Below are 20,026 nucleotides of genomic sequence, written 5' to 3' on the forward strand. Positions count from 1 at the left end.
ATTTTGCTATGCAAGTTAGCCGATTGTTGTAAACATTAGCATTATATAACATTTAAGTTAGCGAAGTTTTGCCCTCCCAGTTAGTGAATTGTTGCAAACATTATCATCATATAGCATTTAAGGTAGCGGACTTTTGCTATGCAAATTAGCCAATTTTGTAAACATTAGTATTATGTAGCATTTAAGCTAGCGGAATTTTGATATGCGAGTTAGCCAATTGTTGTAAACATTAGCATTATATAGCATTTAAGCTAGCGGACTTTTGCTATGCAAGTTAGCCAATTGATGTAAACATTATCATCATATAGCATTTAAGCTAGCAGACTTTTGCTATGCAAGTTAGCCAATATCAGCAATGCAACAATTGGCTAACATGCATAGCAAAAGTCCACTAGCTTAAATGCTGTATAATGCTAATGTTTCTGGTGTGTGCCAGATTGTTTCATTTTTTAATGTTGTTTTTTTTCTTTTCATGTATTTTAAATTGAAGGGGGGGGGGGGGACTGTAAATATTTATAATAACCAAAATAATCTTTTTTAAAAAATTAGAAAATAAGTAAGAGAATGCTTCGTTTTTGTTGCTTTTTTTAATCTAAAGAAAAATGAAAATTAATAAACAAATAGCGAATGTTTACTATTATATATATTATATACATTATATATAGATCATTCTTTTGTTTTTGTATATATTTTTAATAGTTTTTTTTTTTATATATATATATAGTTCCTTTATTTCATTTTGTTTTTAAAAATCAGATAAAACATTTCATATTTACTGCTTTTGTTGAATTAAACAAGTTTATCACTAGTGGACGTTCAATCAATTTGAATGGTAAGGACTGGCAGTGAAGAGCATTTCTTCACTCGTTGCCATTTAATATGCTGCTGACCCTCCTACATCAAATGGATTGGGCGACTATCGCCATTAATGGCACCCGATGACTTACAGTCCAATTATATAAAACTGCTTTTGTTTTGACGAGGGAGTTGTGTGAAATTCGTCTCCTCGTGTGTGTTCAACAATAGTGTATCTACTCATGTCCAATCAGTGTGTATGTGCTTGTGGCTCTGTCAAATCAGAGAAAATTTCCACTTATTCAGCCTCAGATCCATCTCTCGCTCATCAGCGCCACGGCATCAAGGGGGGCCTTCTGTATTACTCTTCTGTATCTTCCATCACCGCGGTCGGCGCACTCATCTTTGCTTTCCCTCATCTCACAGTTATTGCACATTCCGTGTAAACGAGTGCGTGGCAAGATAAACAGCGTCTGGTGCTTGTTTGTGTCTCCCGACTGGGATGGAACGCACTCTGATGTCTGTCTGTCTTTGTTTCGCTTTTTAGACAATGCGGCTACAGCAAAGCCTCTCAAGAAGGAGATGAAGAACTTTACTTCCAGTGTAAGTGACTTTTATTTTTTTTTCTTTTGCCCTGTACTGTCATGAAAGTGTGTGCATGTGCATAAGCAACAGCATTCCCAGGTACAAAATGCAATTTTTTGTGAATTTGAACTTGAATGCAAAACAGCTGTCGGATGATGTGGAATAAAGTCGGTGGTGGAATGCAATGAAAGAAAAGTACTTTTTACTGTACTTAAGTACATTTTTGTGTATTTGAGTACAAATATGAACACTGTTTACTCCACTACTTGTTAAATTGTCGCGTGTGTTAAACGTTACTTTTGTTTTTCTTTTTTTCTCATTGTGAATTGATAGTTGGCTAACTGCTTAGTTTTATATAAAAGTATTGAATGCAAATAACAAGCAATAAAAATGACTGCACTGTAATCAGAAGCTTAGCAAGCTCAAAAACTCCAAAACTTAGCTTAATGGCGAATTGCAAGCAACTATCAGGTGCATACCGCCACCTACAAGAGTGTGGTGGGTTTTATTCATCAATATCTTGTTCACCTGCCTAATCTTACTTGTACTCGTGTTGCTGCCTCTAGTGCTTGGTTACGGTATAGTTGCACGGAGCTTATTGATTGTGCCAGAGGGATGAAAACAAAACTAACAAACAAGTTTTTGTATTTTTACTTGAGTCATTTTTGCACCTGTATCTGTACTTTTACTTAAGTTAAAAAGAAAAAAGTGAGTACTTCCCCCACTACAGGATAAAGGGGTTCTGCTCACATGGGCGAATCAACAATGTTTGGGTTGTGAATTATGTGGAATACTGTAGTGGAATACTGTAATGCTGTGGTTTAGTGTATGAATGGTGTGCAATAATGTATGAAATAGAATGATGTGGAACAATGTAAAATAATGTAAATGCTGTGGTGTAATGTATGAATGATGTGAAATATTGTATGAAGGATGTGTAAAATGGAATGATGTGGAATGAAGTGGAATAATGTATGAATTACGTTGCATGAAATGACATTATTGGAAATGACGTGGGAAAATGTTGAATGTGGAATAGTGGTAAAATTATGTTGTATGAAATGGAACGCTTCTTAATGATGTGGAATTAGGTTTTATGAAGTTGAATATGCTGAAGGATGTGGATTAGGGCTGCAGCTGTCGATTATTTTAGTAGTTGATTAATCGATGAACTAGTTAGTTCGAATAATCGAGTAATCGGATAAGAAACATGAAATATTAAAATACCTGAGCTGAAAATAAATAAACAAGGATCTATTTACAACAAAAGAACAATTGTTTAACTTACATAGCAAAAGTCCGCTAGCTTAAATGCTATAAAATGCTAACTTTTTTTGTTGTTTTTTTTTGTACAATGCTCTTAACAAATGGTTCGGACACATATTCCTAATATTCCTACATAAAACGGCTAAATATACCTATAAACTAAATGACGAATGCATTAAAAAAACATTAGCTCAAACAAAAACCTGCTTATGTTGGTCTTAACATGTAGCAGCTGGATTCAGCCATGTTAAACGAGGCAGACTGGAGGGCAGTGTATCCACCCAAATCAATAAAACTAAATACAAACACTTTCAAAATTAATCATTACAACGCCACTTTAATTAAACGAATACTCGAAGCAGCAAAATTTAATTCGAATATTTTTTTCTATTCGAATAATCGAGTTAATCGATTAATCATTGCAGCACTAATGTGGATTAATGGTAAATGTTGTGGGGGGAAATATTGATGTGGAAAAAGGTGAAATGATGTGAAATAATATATACATTTTGCTGCATCTTCGAAGTGAAATTTTTTGAAATGATGTGAAATAATGGTAAATCGTGTGGGAAAATATTGAATGCGGAATAATGTTAAAATTATGTTGTATGAAATGGAATAATGCTTAATGATGTGGAATAATGTTGGAATTATGTTGTATCAAATCAAATAATGCTGAATGATGTGGATTAATGCTAAATCCTGTGGGGAGAAATATTGAAAGATTTGGAATAAGGTGAAATGATGTATAAATTTTGTTGCACGAAGTGAAATTATTTGAAATGATGTGGAATAATGGTAAATGATGTGTGAAAATGTTAAATGCTGAATAATGTCGATTAATGGTAAATGTTGTGGGGGAAAATATTGAATGATGTGGAATACGGTAAAATAATGTATAAATTCTGTTGCGCAAAATTTAATTATTTTAAATGATGTGGAATAATGGTAAATGAAGTGGGAACTGTTAAATGTAAAATAATGTGGATTGATGGTAAATGTTGAGGGGGAAAATATTGAATGAGGTGGAATAAGGTGAAATGATGTGAAATACTGTATAAATTTTGTTGCGCAAAGTAAAATTATTTTAAATGATGTGGAATAGTGGTAAACTGTGGGAAATATTAAATATAAAATAATTTGGATTGATGGTAAATGTTGTGGGGGGTGGATATTGAATGATGTGGAATAAGGTGAAATGATGTATAAATTCTGTTGCACGAAGGGAAAGTATTTGAAATGATGTGGAATAATGGTAAATCGTTTGGGAAAATGTTAAATGTGGAATAATGTGGATTAATGGTAAATGTTGTGGGGAAAAATATTGAATGATGTGGAATAAGGTGAAATAATGTGAAATGATGTATGAATGTTGTTGAAGTGAAATTTTTTGACTAATGTGGAATAAATGTTAAAATTATGTTGTATAAAATGGAATGATGTGGAATAATTTTAAATGAAGTGGGGGAAAATGTTGGACTGTGGAATAATTGATGACATGAAAGTATGTAGGATCAATTATACTGGATGAAGTGGAATGAAGCTGAATAAGGTGGAATACAGTGGAATGAAGTCAATATTGTTCATTGGTTTTGATCAAAAAGGAATAATTGTTTTGTTTATGTTTTTTTAATGTAGAATACCGTTTAATTACGTGGGAAAATGTATTATGTAATATTCTGTTGTTTGAAGTGGAATATTGTTGAATGATGTGGAATGATTTTTAACGTTTATGTATGAAGTGGCCGTGATCACTTGAACTGGACATTGAATCCAACACCATTGGGGTTCTGAAGTTGAATGTTCCTTAAAATAGGATAGGACTGTGGGGGAACTGTTTGGAATAAGAAAAATAAAACTCTACCATGTGAACATGAGGAACAAAATTGCATCGTGTAGGAGGAGTACCACGCTGAAAATGCTTCCAGCATTCACACAGTTTCTAGGTGTTTGGAGCAGAATTTGATTAGGGCAGACTGAAATAAGGAGAGCAAGAACTAGCGAGAAGAGGACTGAAAGTCAAAAGTGAGATATTGTGATTCCAAAACCGGCTTTTGTCCACGTTTCTTTTTAAAAACCCAGCACACTTAGCTCCCAGTAGGCTTTTTGGCTGGACAGTGACTGAATGGGGGTAGTTTGACATATCTCCTCTGTTTGTGTGTGTGTGTATACGGCAAAGCTTTGCTTAAGTGGTAATTGTGTGCTTAGAGTTTTCCTTTTGTGTGTGCTCAGTTTTGTAAATGTAGTGCGCGTGTGCATGCTCATTTGCGTTATTTAATCTCCCAGCATGCTGAGCCCTCAGGAGGGGTTTGGGAGCACTGTGGCTGATGAATAATGAGCCAAAGCCATGCGGCTGGGAATTAAATCTGCCCAAACAAAGACATGCCAGGAGCTGACGCACATACAAGCATTTGGCCTGCTTTTCAAAAAAATATATATCGTTTTTATGGAGGACATGGACACACGCATAAATAGGCTCTAAGATGTATTTTTGTTCTCTTTAGCTAGCGTCGGTTTTGGACTCCCGTGGGTCCGTTTCTGGCTAGGGACGACGAGACAAAACTTTAGATCATCGGGCGCTGTGATAGTTTGTTTGCACTTTTTCTTGTCTCACTTAAACCATTTGGCTGCCATTGACGGCAGTGGATGTGCAATCCATTTGAAGTGGGAGGGTTGGCTGTAATTGAACCTTCACTTTAGTGGTTTTCTGTTACATCTTCAATAAAAGGTCCTAGATTAGCATAAGCTTAATTTATACGGATCAATGGTATTGTTATTATGAAATGATTTATTTGGTGTGCACAATACTTGGTGCAATCACAGTAAAAGAGCAGCAAATCTGTGCTAATGTTAGCTTTTTCTCCAGCTAGCAGTATAGCTAGCTGTTACTGATGACCAAAAGAGCCATAAATAAAGAATTAATTTATTTTTGACTATACGCATACCGTATTGCTTGAGGTATAGTTAGACATTTGAAGTAGTGTTGCACCGATACCATTTTGATACGTTTTTTTTTTTTATATATACAGTGATCTCTTGCTACATCGTGCTTCAAACTTTGCGCAAACGTTGAGTCCATCGCGGATTTTTTTTTCAACTAAAAATAAATAAATACACTATTTTAAATGTTAAGATACATGTATGTATATGTGTACAAATCATTGTTTTTTTTTTTTTTAAACCTCTCCTGTCCAGCTGCTTGACACGGAGAATCTGAGTGTCCCATTGGCCTGAACAGTTTTAATGTATCACACAGGAGTATGACATACTCCAATTATGATCATTCAACATGCCTCGTTTATTAGTCGAAAGCAGCAAACAGAAAGGAGTTATGGAGGGACAGAAGAAAATGACAGACAGAAGTATAAACAACAAGAAGAAATACATTGAACGCCTACACTATTTATGAATATGTTATTACTATCAATGGCCAGTTGACACCATGGGGGGTGCAGTGCAACCAATCCCTCCTCCCGCAGCCCAGAAGGCCGCCGTCATCCCCCCGGGATCCAGGGTGGTCCCCAAGGCCATCCGCGCCCCCATCAACTGGCCTTCAGGAACAGGATGAGGGGATGCGCCACCGCCTACCTGGCTCACGAGCCACCGCCGCGGCCCCCCAACCGGCACGGCAAACCGCGGGACCCCCAGCGACCCACCAAGCCCAGGGCAGGGCAGGATCCCCACTTGGAGCAGGCGATACCCAGCCGTCCCGCCGGCACCCAGCCAGCGACCCACGCTGGAGCGCAGGGAGGACGCCCAGGCAGAAAAGAAGGGGGGTAGCGGAAACAGGAAAGCACCAAGAGAAGTCGGAGCGCCAACCCCTCCGCGGCCAGAAGCCCAGGCAGAGAGGAGGCCACGCCCCGGGAGCCACACCATAGAGAAAAAGTGTGGGACCCACCTACCGACCTATTACTGTGGCTGCTATTTTCCTTTATATACCATATTTGCTCGAATATAAGACGGTTATTTTTTGCATTGAAATAAGATTGAAAAAGAGGGGGTCGTCTTATATTCGCGGTCCAGACATTATACCCATTCACGATGCTAGATGACGCCAGATATCATTGAAGCGATGGTCTGTCATGACAGATCTCAGCTACTCTCCCCATTCACGACGCTAGATGGCGCCAGACATCATTGAAGCGATGTTTCTTCATGACAGATCTCTGCTACTAGTTTAACCAGTTTGCATTATTTAATTGCAATGTTTTTCCTTATTCAGACTTGTTTCAAGACTACAGTTAGTTCAAGAATGCAGTTATTGCAATTTTGTTGTTTTATGACAATAGATTGGTTTATTTACATTTCAAAAACCAGAAGCCATTCATTTACGAATGTGATTGGACTTTAGTTTACATATTTAAATGTTCAGATATTAAGATTTGTATGAGGCAAAATTACATGCTTTTTCTCTCAAAAATATTGTTATAATCATTTGTTTCAGATCTACTGTAATTATTTTCTGTATGAAAATTAATTTGTTCAAAAAGTATTTTTTCAAACTTGAGTCTTGAAAAAAAGGGGGGGGGGTTGTCTTCTAATCAGGGCCGTCTTATATTCGGGCCAATACGGTATATATAATTCATATCATAATTATTACATTTGCAGTGCTTGAGAACCATTTATTAAAAATATACATATTCATATTCATATATATATATATATATATATATTTTTTTTTTTTTTCGTTGGGGGAAAATAACGTCTTATCTGTATCTCTTTCCAATGCTGTTCAATCTGAATAAACATATTGAACACACCCAAAAAAAAGCTTTTTTTTTTTTTTTCCCTAATGTAAATAAGCTTGATTTTCGTAGGGGGAGACGTGGGGGGTAGGTCCCCATTAACCGCGAAAAACGAGGGATCACTATAAACTTTTTTCCCCGCTTTTATACTAAACAACTGCCTTCCCACTTAGTTGACTGTAAAGTTCTTGCTATCATGGTTTAGTCTGAGACTGCTTAACTGATTGTCTGCCACTGATGGCGCTAGACGTCCAACCCGTTTGAAGTGGGAGGGTGGCAGCGAATGAACGACCGTTTATTCGCTGCCATCCTCCCACTTCAAATGGATTGGACGTCTACTGGTGATAAACTCATCACTTTCACCTCAGAATGATGGTGAACACTAGATTTGGTATCAATGCAACACTATTTGACATCTCTGCTAAATACGTGAAAATTTCTCGACTTATTTTGGTGCTCAACGGCCGCTTTGGAAAGAACAGAATAAGAAAGAAACATTTTCTTCCTTATGAAAAAAAGTCAAATCTTTGGTAGTTTTCTTTTTGTTTACATAGTCATAAAACAAAATATTATGCAGGCCCAGAAATTATAAGTCGGACTTAATTGACATGGCACGCAACACCTTGGTGCGTTCACACCGGCGGCCAATTGCTGCTCGGAACAAAAAGCCAAATCGCAAAAGCATTATCACGCCTAGCGATCTCGATCCTATTTTCCCGATGATTTCCCCAGATGCTTTCCCTCGCTGTTGCGCTTGCAGTTTTTCCATGGCAATCACTTTGAACAATATCCAAACCTGGTTTATTAAAGCTGATTGCAGATGAGCCTCGATTTTGTTCCGTATCGGCCCTGCGGTTGAATTCGAGGTCACGCTATGGGCTAATGTGAAAGCAGTGATTAAGGCGAGGTCAAAGGGAAGCGGCGCTTGGTTAAATTATTGAAATCACTCAGCGTAATGTATGCGGGACATCAGTTTTCTCAGTTGTTTTTAGCCAAGATTTGGCTTGTTTGTAGCGTTCGAAGTCTGCACAACATTAAATCGTATTCAGACTTGTGAGCATTTACCGTCTATAGTTAATTTGGACTTTCTATTTAAGGCAATTGACATAGCCAGCATGATGTCTAGTTTATAAATTACTTCTGTATTTGCTCAGATGTCATGAAAACAGAGTTAGAGTACAAATGAATTCTCGCCTGACGTTTTAATTAGCTTTCACATCTCGCCTGCATAGCTTGTTTGAATTTGAAAAGACAACCATAATTTTTTTATGTTCATTACAGCAGTTTTTTTTTTTTTTTTTCTGTTTTTCAAAAACGATGCACTGAAAAAAGTTGGATGATGAATATTTTGTCACTATCATCGTTTTCCAAGACGAAAACAAAATGTGATTGTTTAGTAGTAGTAGTTTAATAGATGTCCAAATGGGAGGACAGGAAAGAGTAGGGCAGTGCTTCTCAATTATTTTCTATTATTATTTCTATCATTACTGTAAATGCCCCAAAATCAACAGAAGGTGACTGATAATCCACAGGCAATGATCTGAAATGACCCCGTTGCCTGACATTGGCTGCCACTGACAGCCATTGAAGTGGGAGGGGCCTTTTTGAAGTGGGAGTGGTTCATTCGCAGTCCCAGTTCAAATGGAATAGACATCTACCAGTGATAAACTTACAGCAGAAAAATAGCTTATTTGAAAGTCTGTGTTTCCCAACGACAGCCCCAAAACATCACTGCTCTAGAGGAGATCTGCATGGAGGAATGGGTCAAAATATCAGCAACAGTGTGTGAAAAGCTTGTGAAGAGCTTTGGAAAAAGTTTGGCCTCCGTTATTGCCAACAAAGGGTACATAACAAAGTATTGAGATTAGGGCTGCAGCTATCGAATATTTTAGTAATCGAGTAATCGACTGAAAGTTTTATCGATTAATCGAGTAATCGGATAAAACTTTTTAGGTAAAGAGCAAATATAAATATACATGAGAAAAAAAGACATTTAATCCAATATTTAACTATTTTCAGTCAATCACAATGTCTCTATTTTCAATGTACATTGTTGAAAACAGCCAACAATTGCAGCCAAAATGTGACTAGAAAAAAAAAATTCACTGCTTTCACTCAAAACACTTCTAGATCTTATTAAAAAAAAAAACATATTTCTTACCTAAAAATGTAATTACGCTTGATAACATACATCACTTGAAAGCTACATGTTTTTCCCAAGTGTTTCAATTTAATTTCCATTTGTGTCAAGCTATTTTTAAGTTTTAGTTAAGTGTTAAGTTAGTCTAAACTGTAAGTACTGGTAGGATTTTGAGTTTTTGCAGTGTTCAAAATAAATGTATGATACCTGTTATATTGGAGCACATTTATTCAGTAATGACTACTGAGCTAAAACTGACAGTTAGCTTTATTATGTTTTAATTTTACACCCTCATCACTCTACAGCGCTGTGTTTTTACAAATAAAGCCTGTATGTAAGACATGTTAGCCACAGTGGTCATAATCAATAGAAACCTAGCCCTCCGAAGGGCTAACATTACGTGAGCGAGTGACAGTAACGTTATATTTATTAGCGATGAGAAGTCTACTGCTTAAAGATGGCGGCTGTTCATTAACGCTGCCCAGACGCGGCCGAGTCTGTCATTTCGCATCTAGTCTTAAATGCATGCAATATCTATGAGATGCATCGGACACTACCTGCTACCTAACTAGCATCATGCGGGCGTAGTTTTTAGCAACGTCGGGGTAGTTTGTAGCGGCTGTCGGCTAGAGTAAGTTTTTTTTTTTTTTTTTTTTTGGCTTCTTCCTCTACGCACGTGACGTCAGCGCGGTGTCCCGCATTAAAAGCAGTCCAGGCAAAACGTGATGCTTAGAGCTGGCAAAATTAAATGATTCCTCGAGGTGAATAAAATTACTCGGATCAGTTTTTAAACTCGAGTTACTCGAGTTGCTCAAGTATTCGTTTCAGCTCTAAATGAGATCAACTTTTGGTATTGACCAAATACTTATTTTCCACTATGATTTGCAAATAAATTCTTTAAAAAATCAAACAATGTGATTTTCGGGGGGGGGGGGGGGGGGGGGTTCGCATTCTGTCTCTCATGGTTGAGGTTTACCCATGTTGACAATTACAGGCCTCTAATATTTTCAAGTGGGAGAACTTGCACAATTAGTGGTTGACTAAATACTTATTTGCCCCACTGTATATGCATATATTTATTTTTACACTACGGTTCAAAAAGTTTGGGGTCAAAGCGACCCCAAACTTTTTGAACCATCCCCATCGATCGGGTCCGATCACGTCATTTTCAAAGTATCGGAATCGGCAAAAAAATATCGGCCATGCCTTTTTTCAATATATATATATTTTTTTTTAATTAAATCGTTTTCTCTAATTGTATTTAACGTTACAGACATAATATGTTACACTCATCCAGAGTCTTTAGTTTAGGCTTAAAGTAGGGTTATCAAATTTATCCCAATAACGGCGGTAATTAATTTTTTAAAAAATGTATCACGTTAAAATATTTAACGCAATTAATGCATGCATTGCACGACCCACTCACGCATTGTCGCGCTCAATCTGTAATGGCGCCGTTATACCTATATAGCGAGACAAAAGGCAGCGTAAAATGAGTAGAGTGAATTTTTGGCAGCCTTTGGAGCCTTTTTTTAATTGGCTAAAGCCTTACAATCCCTCTCCCTACGATTAGAAATATCATGGGAAGCAATGTGGGGAAGCAAGGTAGTAATTGGTCTTTTTCTTATTTCCCAACGCAGAGAAGATATATCAATTGGTAGCACTACGCACAGTCATGGTTCCACTTCCCATCATGCATTTGGGCATGGCTACAGTGTCATTTACTGAAAGCTCAACAAATACACTAGATGGCAATATTTAGTCACAATATACAAAGTCACAAGTCTATCCGTGGATCCCTCTATATATTTATATATAGAGGTATAGAGATATATATATTTATTTTTACACTACGGTTCAAAAGTTTGGGGTCGCTTCGCTGGCAACCAATTCAGGGTGTACCCCGCCTACTGCCCATAGTTAGCTGGGATTAGTTCCAGCTGCCCCATTACAATCGTGAGGATAAGCGGGTCGGACAATGAATGAATGAATGACTGAATGAATAAATACAGTAAAACAATTTATTTAAAAAGTGAATAATTCGGTTATTTCCCCCTTTTTTTTTTTTTTTAATCCATCCATCATAAATTAAAAGGGCAAAGAGAACAATTAGTATTAAGACGGACATAAAAGAAATTTGTCAATTTTCCAGTCAAAAATTTCTCTAAACTATCAACAGACTATGAAAGTAATCGTCAATTAATTTAATTATCAATTAATTGTCAATTAATCGTGGCTACCTTAGTACTTTTCCCACAGTCGCTCCTGGCGGTGACACGGTTAACCCTCAAACTAATCAACCAAGCACCCAATGAAGCGTGTCTGTGTCGGAGTACGTCTTTGAAAGTTCTGAGGCTTTTCGCAGGCTTATGTTTTATAGGACACCCGGGCGACATCACCTTTAAGTTTTAAGCTACAGTGATGTTCGAAAACCCAATTTGACAGAGAAGCGACTTCAATCTCTTGCCTCAAATTGAAAGGGTTTCCTTAGCTTTATAATAGGCGATAGCGGCATATACGCGGGTGTGCTTGTACGCATATGTGTGCACTGGATCAATAAACCGTTATGAGGCAGCCGGTATAGGATCCCTCAGGTCGATCTGGAGCTGTAATCACATTTCAAAGCCTCTGTCCAGCTTTTGGAAAACTACCTGGCCTTTTCCAGGAAGATTATCCTTAACATGCGCTAACAAAGGTCATCTAATTGAGAGCTACACACTGCTGGTTAATGGTTATTGGCTGTGTGCCGGTCACTTTATTTGCTAGTTGTTAGCGCTTGGTAAACACAACCGGCAGTTGATGAAGGAAACAAGTGTCTGGCGGGGAAAATGGCTTGCTGTTTTGGGTTTGTTTTGAATGGAGAAACAGTCGGGGTCAATAGTACGGCTTCAATTATCTGCTAACATTTTCAGTGGTCTCATTAGCTACACAGCAGCTCTGTTGTGGTCCTTGAGTGAAATTATCCTAGGTGATGGCACATGATTACTTGAATATTTTCGCCTGTTTGTGTCAGTTTATAAGTGGTGCGTAGCAGGACTGCCACAACTGTTTTGATTGTAAAATAATCGTTTAGAGAAAATTGAGAGATGAGATTCCTATGTTATTGCATACATTGACTGAGATGTACAATACGTCCAATTTTTTAAATATTTGCCAACATCAGATTTTACACTTAAATAGTCCAAATGAGCTCCGCACTAGTGCTGCAACGATTAACTCGAGTAATTCGATTAGAAAAAAGTTTCGAATCAAATTTTGCTGCTTCGAGTATTCGTTTAAATAGAGTGGCGTTGTAATGGTTTGTTTTGAAAGTGTTTGCATCTAGTTTTATTGATTTGGGTGGATACATTGCCCTGTAGTGGCAACAGTGAATATGACAAAACTCATTTAACTTGGCTAAATCCAGCTGCTCCCCTTTTAAGACCAACATAAGGTACTTTTTTTTTTTGAGCTACTGTTTTTAATGCATTATCGATATATTTTACCGTTTTTTTTTTTTTTTTGTTTGTTTTTTTTTGTGGAATATGTGTTTGAAAATTTTGTTAAAAGAAGGGTTAAAAAAAAAAAAAAAAAAAAAAAGCATTTTATAGCATTTAAGCTAGCGGACGTTTGCTAATCAAGTTAGCCATTTGTTCTTTTGTTGAACTTAGATGCTCATTTATTGTTTTTTTATGTCATTTGAGGCTAAGCTCAGGTATCTTAATTATTTTTAAATGAAAGTGCAATTCTGCATAGTTTGAATAAACACTCAGGGATCTTATTTAATATTCGCATTTAATGCTATTTATTCTGCCACGCATTAAATTACTTGATTATTCGAACTAACTCGTTGGTAGATTAATCGACTACTAAAACAGTCGATAGATGTAGCCCCATTCCGCACCATCGTGATAGTTAATGAAAATAAACGAAATGGTGAACACCAGAATTTAAAAAGCACCCAAATTCAAAGCGTCGGCATTTTTTTGACCTATGTGACCCTTGACCATTGACCCTTTCCTTTCTCGTCATATCACCTACCCGCCAAATTTGAGTCGCAAAATTTAGTTTCGGACTTCCGTAAACTTTTAACCTCACGACCCCAAAATGTAATGACCTCCTCTTTTTGGTATTAAACATATCTTCAGAGTTGGACTAATCCCTTTTTTCACTCTTGAATTAGCTTGAACACAAACATATTTCTGACCTCTGTGAACTTTAACCTCATGACCCCAAAATGTAATTACCTCTTCCTTTTCATATTTAACATATCCTTTGAGTTTGACTAATCCTTTTTTGTTCTTTAGTTATTTTGAACACAAAACGTATTTCTGACCTCTGTGATCTTTGACCTCATGACCCAAAATGTAATCATCTTTTAAATTACAAACATATCCTGCAAGTTTGATCATCCCTTTATTTGTTCTTGAGTTACCGTGAACATAAACTCTAAAAATGAATTAAAACTAGTTTAATTAGAGTGAAAAATCCAAAACTACTGTATTATTATGCATTTTTTTGCTCCTGGTGCTGCGTCACCAGTAGGTAGATGGCGAGATAGTGTAAAGCGCTTTGAGCGCCTTGAAAGGTGGAAAAGCGCTATATAAGTATAACACCATTTACCATTTAACAGCTAAAATGTTAAGGCTGTAGTTATATAACAATAAATATGGTTTTTGCATGAGCCGATTAGTTAACTCATTGCAAAAATAATTGGTGAATAATCGACTCTCAAAATCGTTTGTGCCAGCTCTGTTTTAGTAAACATTTTGAGGTGAGTGAAAAATGAAACGCATGGTTGAGGAACATCTTAAGCTGTGCAGAAGGAGCCCAAAGTTGTCTGAGCCTTTCATTTTGTCACATTCCGTGCTTGCCTAAAACTGATTGACAGTCACAAAGTCGCTGAAAAAGTATGAATTTGCATTTCTTGTTGGCACTAACATACACGTTGATATGTTTTTGAATCCTTTCAGTCAAGATTCCTACGCGGAGAACCTACATCGACCCAGAGACATGCGAAGATCTTCTCCAAGCAATCCATGCTTTTGCCAAGGAGTTGGACAACTCCAGCATCAAGATTGAGAGAATTGTTCACACAGGTACTGACTCATCAAATATCCCCTTTTTTACAGCGACTTCACCTCTATTTTTCTGTTAGGTGACTTTGGCGAGGTGTGTCGTGGCTGTCTGAAGCTGCCTAGCAAGCGAGAGCTGCCGGTGGCCATCAAAACGTTACGAGCCGGTTGCTCGGAGAAACAGCGGCGCTCCTTCCTCAGCGAGGCTGGGATCCTCGGGCAGTTTGACCATTCCAACATCATCAGACTGGAGGGGGTCGTCACCAGCGGTAAGAGAGATCAGAAAGGGAATGTAATTGTTTGAAGTTTAAATAAAAGAAAGCTCAGGGGTTGTTCTTGGAGCTAAATTTTGGTGTCCAGCGAAGATATAGTATTGTGCCTTCTTGTGGTAGGAGGAAAGTATTGTCAGACTGGGTTTCAATTAGGGTTGTTCCGATAATGTTTTTTTGCTCCTGATCCGATCCCGATCGTTTTAGTTTGAGTATCTGCCGATCCCGATATTTCCCGATCCGATTGCTTTTTTTTTTGCTCCCGATTCAATTCCAATCATTCCCGATAATTTTTCCCGATCATATACATGTTGGCAATGCATTAAGAAAAAAATTAATAAAACTCGGACGAATATATACATTCAACATACAGTACATAAGTACTGTATTTGCTTATTATGACAATAAATCCTCAAGAAGGCATTTACATTATTAACATTCTTTCTGTGAGAGGGATCCACGGATAGAAAGACTTGTAATTCTTAAAGGATAAATGTGACTTTGTATATTGTGACTAAATATTGCCATCTCGTGGATTTTTATGAGCTTTCAGTAAATGATACTGTAGCCATTTAATTGTTCTGCCCAAATGCATGATGGGAAGTGCAACCATGACTGTGCGTAGTGGCACCAATTGATATATCTTCTCTGCGTTGGGAAATAAAATAGGGTGTTAAGAAAAAGATCAACCACTACCTTTCTTCCTCACATTGCTTCTCACAATATTTCTAGTTGTTGAGAGATGGATTTTAAGGCTTTAGCCAATTAAAAAATGGCTCCAAAGGCTGCCAAATTTCACTCTACTCATTTTACCCTGCCTTTTATCTCTCTAAATGGGTAAAACGGCCATTAAAGATTGAGCGCGACAATGCGTGAGTGGGTTGTGCAACGCATGCATTAATTGCGTTAAATATTTAACGTGATACACTTTTTAAAAATTAATTACCGCCGTTAACGTGATAAATTTGATAGCCCTATTTTAAGCCAAAAACTAAAGACTCTGGATGAGTGTAAGACATTTTGTCTGTAACGTTAAATACAATTAGAAAACAATTAAATTATTAAATATATATGTATTAAAAAAAGGCATGTCCGATATTTTTTTTGCCGATACCGATACTTTGAAAATGACGTGATCGGACCCAATCGATCGGCATCTTTAGTTTCAATCCATTTGAACTGGAATTTCTAGCATGTTTCAATTCCAATGATTGGATGTCTACCACCGTTAATGGCAGCCAATGAGTTAATTTACGAAATAACATAACCTAAACAGTGTTCTTTTTGTCGACAATGACACGGACGGAAATATTTCGTCGAGAAACAATTTTCTCATGACCCTGATGAGCTAAAAACGCGGCTTGGGAGACTGCAATATAAAGAGACGAATGCTAGTTTTCGTCTAACGAGATGAGGAGACAAAAATGCGACAGTTTCTGTTTTATGTTCACAACGCATGACATTTTAATATTGGACATGGAGTACGTTAACTTGCATCGTAGCGGTGTTTGGGTCATGTCACTCATGTGAGATGTGGTGCGCCGCTGCCCTTCCTTAGGTTAGCTTAGGTTGTGTTTCTAGCTAGGCTGCGCTCCATCTCGCTAGTTTGGAAAAACATAGAAGGATTTGTTGTCTTGTCGTGGCAAGAGAGAATATGCAATTATGTTTCGGCCTTTAAAAGTCTGTGTTGAGTGATCATCACACACTAAATGTAACTTGTCGCGTTAACATAGCATTTGCGTCAACTTTAGCATAGCAAGCTCGTACAACTTTTTTTTTTTCTTTTTTCATACAGTTCATGGCTTATGGCTTTTAGGTAGGTTTAATTGAGAAAAATGCACTGCTTTTCCTACTGAGTATGTATTATCACAAAGTTAGCATTGTCCTTGTAGACGCTACACTATGCGGCGTTTGTCTATGTTCACTTGAAATCGTTGGAAACATTTGTTTTTTGACTAAAACATTTATATGCATATAGAACAGTGGTTCTAAACCTTGCTAAAGGTACCGAACAGTGTTGTTAATCTTTTAAAAAAGTAATTATTTACGGCTACAAATTACTTCTCCCAAAAAGTAATTGAGTTAGTAACTTAGTTACCAGAATGTAAGAGTAATTGGTTACTTGGCAAAGTAACTGGTGTTACCTTTCCTGTTTTTTTTTCTTTTTTTTCCATAACAAAAAAAACAAAAACAAAAAACACAACAACAAAAAAACGCAGTAACCTTTTCTATGTTTGGAAGTCATTTAATGTTGTGAATCAACCGTTAAAGCTGTTAAAATTCCATTAGTTTCCTTTGGTCTACTTTCGACATGTGGAAGTTTTAAAACTGTTTCATCATTTAAAGGTAGATTCAAGTCAAGATTTTGCCGATTTAGGAGTATTTTAGATGAAAAGTTACTTAGGTTCGCTTGGAAGGTTCTCTACAACAGCACCTTCCTGAGAAGTCTACTGCTTTAAGATGGCGGCTGTTTACTAACGCCGTCGAGTCGATCATTTCGCATCTAGTTCTCAATACATGTGCTAACGCCGCCGTGTCCGTCATTTCGCATCTAGTTCTATATACATGTGATATCTACCGTGGCATCATGTGGGGGTAGTTTGTAGGCTATCGGCTACTGTCAGGTAGTATTGGAGCCACCTAGCATCGCATTAGTAACGGCGTCACAAGTCCCTTCCCTCTTCCCCACTCCCGCTCTGCTCTCTCGTCTCCGTGAGTAGTGTCTCTCACAGACTTTTCTGGTGTCATTCAACCAACGTAGTAACGCACGCCTTTACATCCTCAGTAACGGTAACGGCGTTGCCAAGATAAGAAAACTAATTGCCGTATTTTTCGGACTATAAGTCGCAGTTTTTTTCATAGTTTGGCTGGGGGTGCGACTTATACTCAGGAGCGACTTATGTGTGAAAATTATTAACACATTATGATATCATTTCACGTTATTTTGGTGTTTTGGAGTGACACTGATGGTTTGGTAAACTTGCGAGCATGTTCTTTATGCTATAGTTATCTGAATAACTCTTAATAGTTATGGCCACGTTCGCGTTCTGCCTTTGGCAATGTGTGTTCAATTGTATTGACTTTTTTATATTGAAATGCATGCTTTTAGTTTGTGGCGCTTTCATGCCCACGTGAGGGTGCGCTCGCACTTGTTTACGTGAAGAAGACCGCTCACACACCAGAAGAAGATGGACAGCTACACAGCTTGAGTGAGTGGGCGAGTTAGCGAGCGAGAAACACGGCTGCAAACCTACGTTCATTGTTTATGCTTGTAAAATATCTACAGAGGCAACGCCTGTGTGTATCATCTTTTCTGTTTTTGTTGTGTTTTCCACCCGCGATTGGACACTTAAAGCCAGTTGTGTGGTTGTTTGAACGATGTGCTAATGCTAGCGAACGCATGCTAACCATTTGTGTCATTGCTGTAACAGCACCTAATTATCATTTATTTACGTTGATGCCAACCTGTTTGGTATCGAGGAAGAAATTGATTCCGCAAATTATACTGACGTCCAGCATCGTCATTTGGGAGTTTAGCTCGCTGTATAGCCAGTACCGAGACGTATCGTCCTGGTGAGGACAGTATATTCGCATTTCGTTGTTCATGCACTTTACACTTATTCAGCATGTTGTTCTCTACTGTATTTTTATATTAAATTGCCTTTCAAGATGACAGATCTGTTCTATGTGTTGGATTTCATCAAGTAAAGGTCCCCCAAAATGCGACTTATACTCCGGTGCAACTTATATATGTTTTTTTTCCTCTTCGTTGGGCATTTTATGGCTGGTGCGACTTATACTCAGGTGCGACTTGAAGTCCGAAAAATACGGTAATTAGATTACTCACTACTGAAAAAAATAGTGCCGTTATTAAAAAACGCCGGTACCGAACCCCACAATTTCACATGTTGATTCACCGAACCCTTTGGAATTCGGAATAATAAACCATTTTTGTCCAAATTCAAAATGTATTTATCTAAGCTAGCAAGCTAATGCTTTAGCAAATCCCCGTTCAAATTCTTCTCATTTTGACAGCATGTTTTATAAATGGGTCAAAATTTGAGAACACGCTGCCCATTGGTCTTTTGTATTCCCTCATACCAAGTGCCAGTCAACTGTCCACTGAGCAAACCAGTTCCTCCGCCCATTAGATTGAGGACTAGCTGTTAAAACAACTGGATTAAGCTTGTAAATTGGGAGAAAACCAGTCCAGAACCCTTATGGTTCGATCAAACCCAAGTTGCCAAAAACAAAACTGATGCTAAAGTTGCTGTGTCAGATCAGGTTCATGTATCACCATTAACTAGCATCAAAGTGGGGCAATTTATAGGATTGAAGTTGCTGTTGGTAGAAGTACCAATTCAGAACATGGTAGAAAAATAGTAGAATTAGTATTTCAATATATGGTGTCCAGGATGGGGTCAACCTTGAGGCGAGTAAGGACAGAAATGAAAATAAAGCGAGTGTTCTGGACAGCAGAAAATTGGATAGAGTTCCCAGACACTGTGAGGGAATCAACACTCACAGCGAGGAAGACCTTACCGCCTGACGGAATGGGGGGAAAAAGGTGTAAGAGCGTACGGCGAGCACTTGAATGGACGCCCCACGCCGACAGCCCGGCGACATAAGGGCCCAGACGGATAGCTGTTGATGCCCCGCTGAGAAAACGGGATAAAAAAATCAAGTTGAGGCAGGAAAGAGGCGCCATGATCTGCTAAGAGGTGGAGGTTAATGGCAAAGGCAGGTGAGAGGAGACGCTTAAAGAGTTTGTAAAGTTTTTGTGATGCTGGCGTGGGCACGGCGCCCGGACACACTGCGCTCAGCGGGACGGCAGCAGATGTGCTGGTACAGTAATTGGTGCTAGAGACTCTGTGGGACCCTGGAAAGCACTCCAATCTCACCCTCACACATGCGCGCCATCGCTGTGCGTGTCACACAAACACTAAGGCGGTGTGCACTTTGATTGTGTTGACGTGCGCGTTAGCCTGTCATGCGGTTCCAGTGTAGGATGCAGGCATGCTGTTTGGCTAGGAATCACCAGGTGTGACAAGAGTAAGTACTGCTAACGTTGACTCGCTCACTGCCAATATGTCTTTTATTAGGGGTGAAGGAATGGCTAAAGCTGCTTCACTGTTAATTTTTGCCTAGTTTATCCACATTTTAGCAAAAACA

General features: G+C 38.1%; 1 protein-coding gene across 2 annotated transcripts in view; it reads left to right on the forward strand.

The window, feature by feature from the left end:
* Positions 1–20,026, forward strand: part of LOC130910911 (ephrin type-A receptor 7-like) — a 747,396-nt gene that overhangs the window by 695,613 nt on the left and 31,757 nt on the right. For both annotated transcript variants that reach the window (XM_057828557.1, XM_057828559.1), the window contains 3 exons: positions 1,343–1,398; positions 14,484–14,609; positions 14,669–14,854. In XM_057828557.1, coding sequence (XP_057684540.1) covers positions 1,343–1,398; positions 14,484–14,609; positions 14,669–14,854 — 368 coding nt within the window. The remainder of the gene's footprint in view (positions 1–1,342; positions 1,399–14,483; positions 14,610–14,668; positions 14,855–20,026) is intronic.

This window comes from Corythoichthys intestinalis, chromosome 22 (assembly GCF_030265065.1).
Source record: "Corythoichthys intestinalis isolate RoL2023-P3 chromosome 22, ASM3026506v1, whole genome shotgun sequence".
Classification (NCBI taxonomy): domain Eukaryota; kingdom Metazoa; phylum Chordata; class Actinopteri; order Syngnathiformes; family Syngnathidae; genus Corythoichthys; species Corythoichthys intestinalis.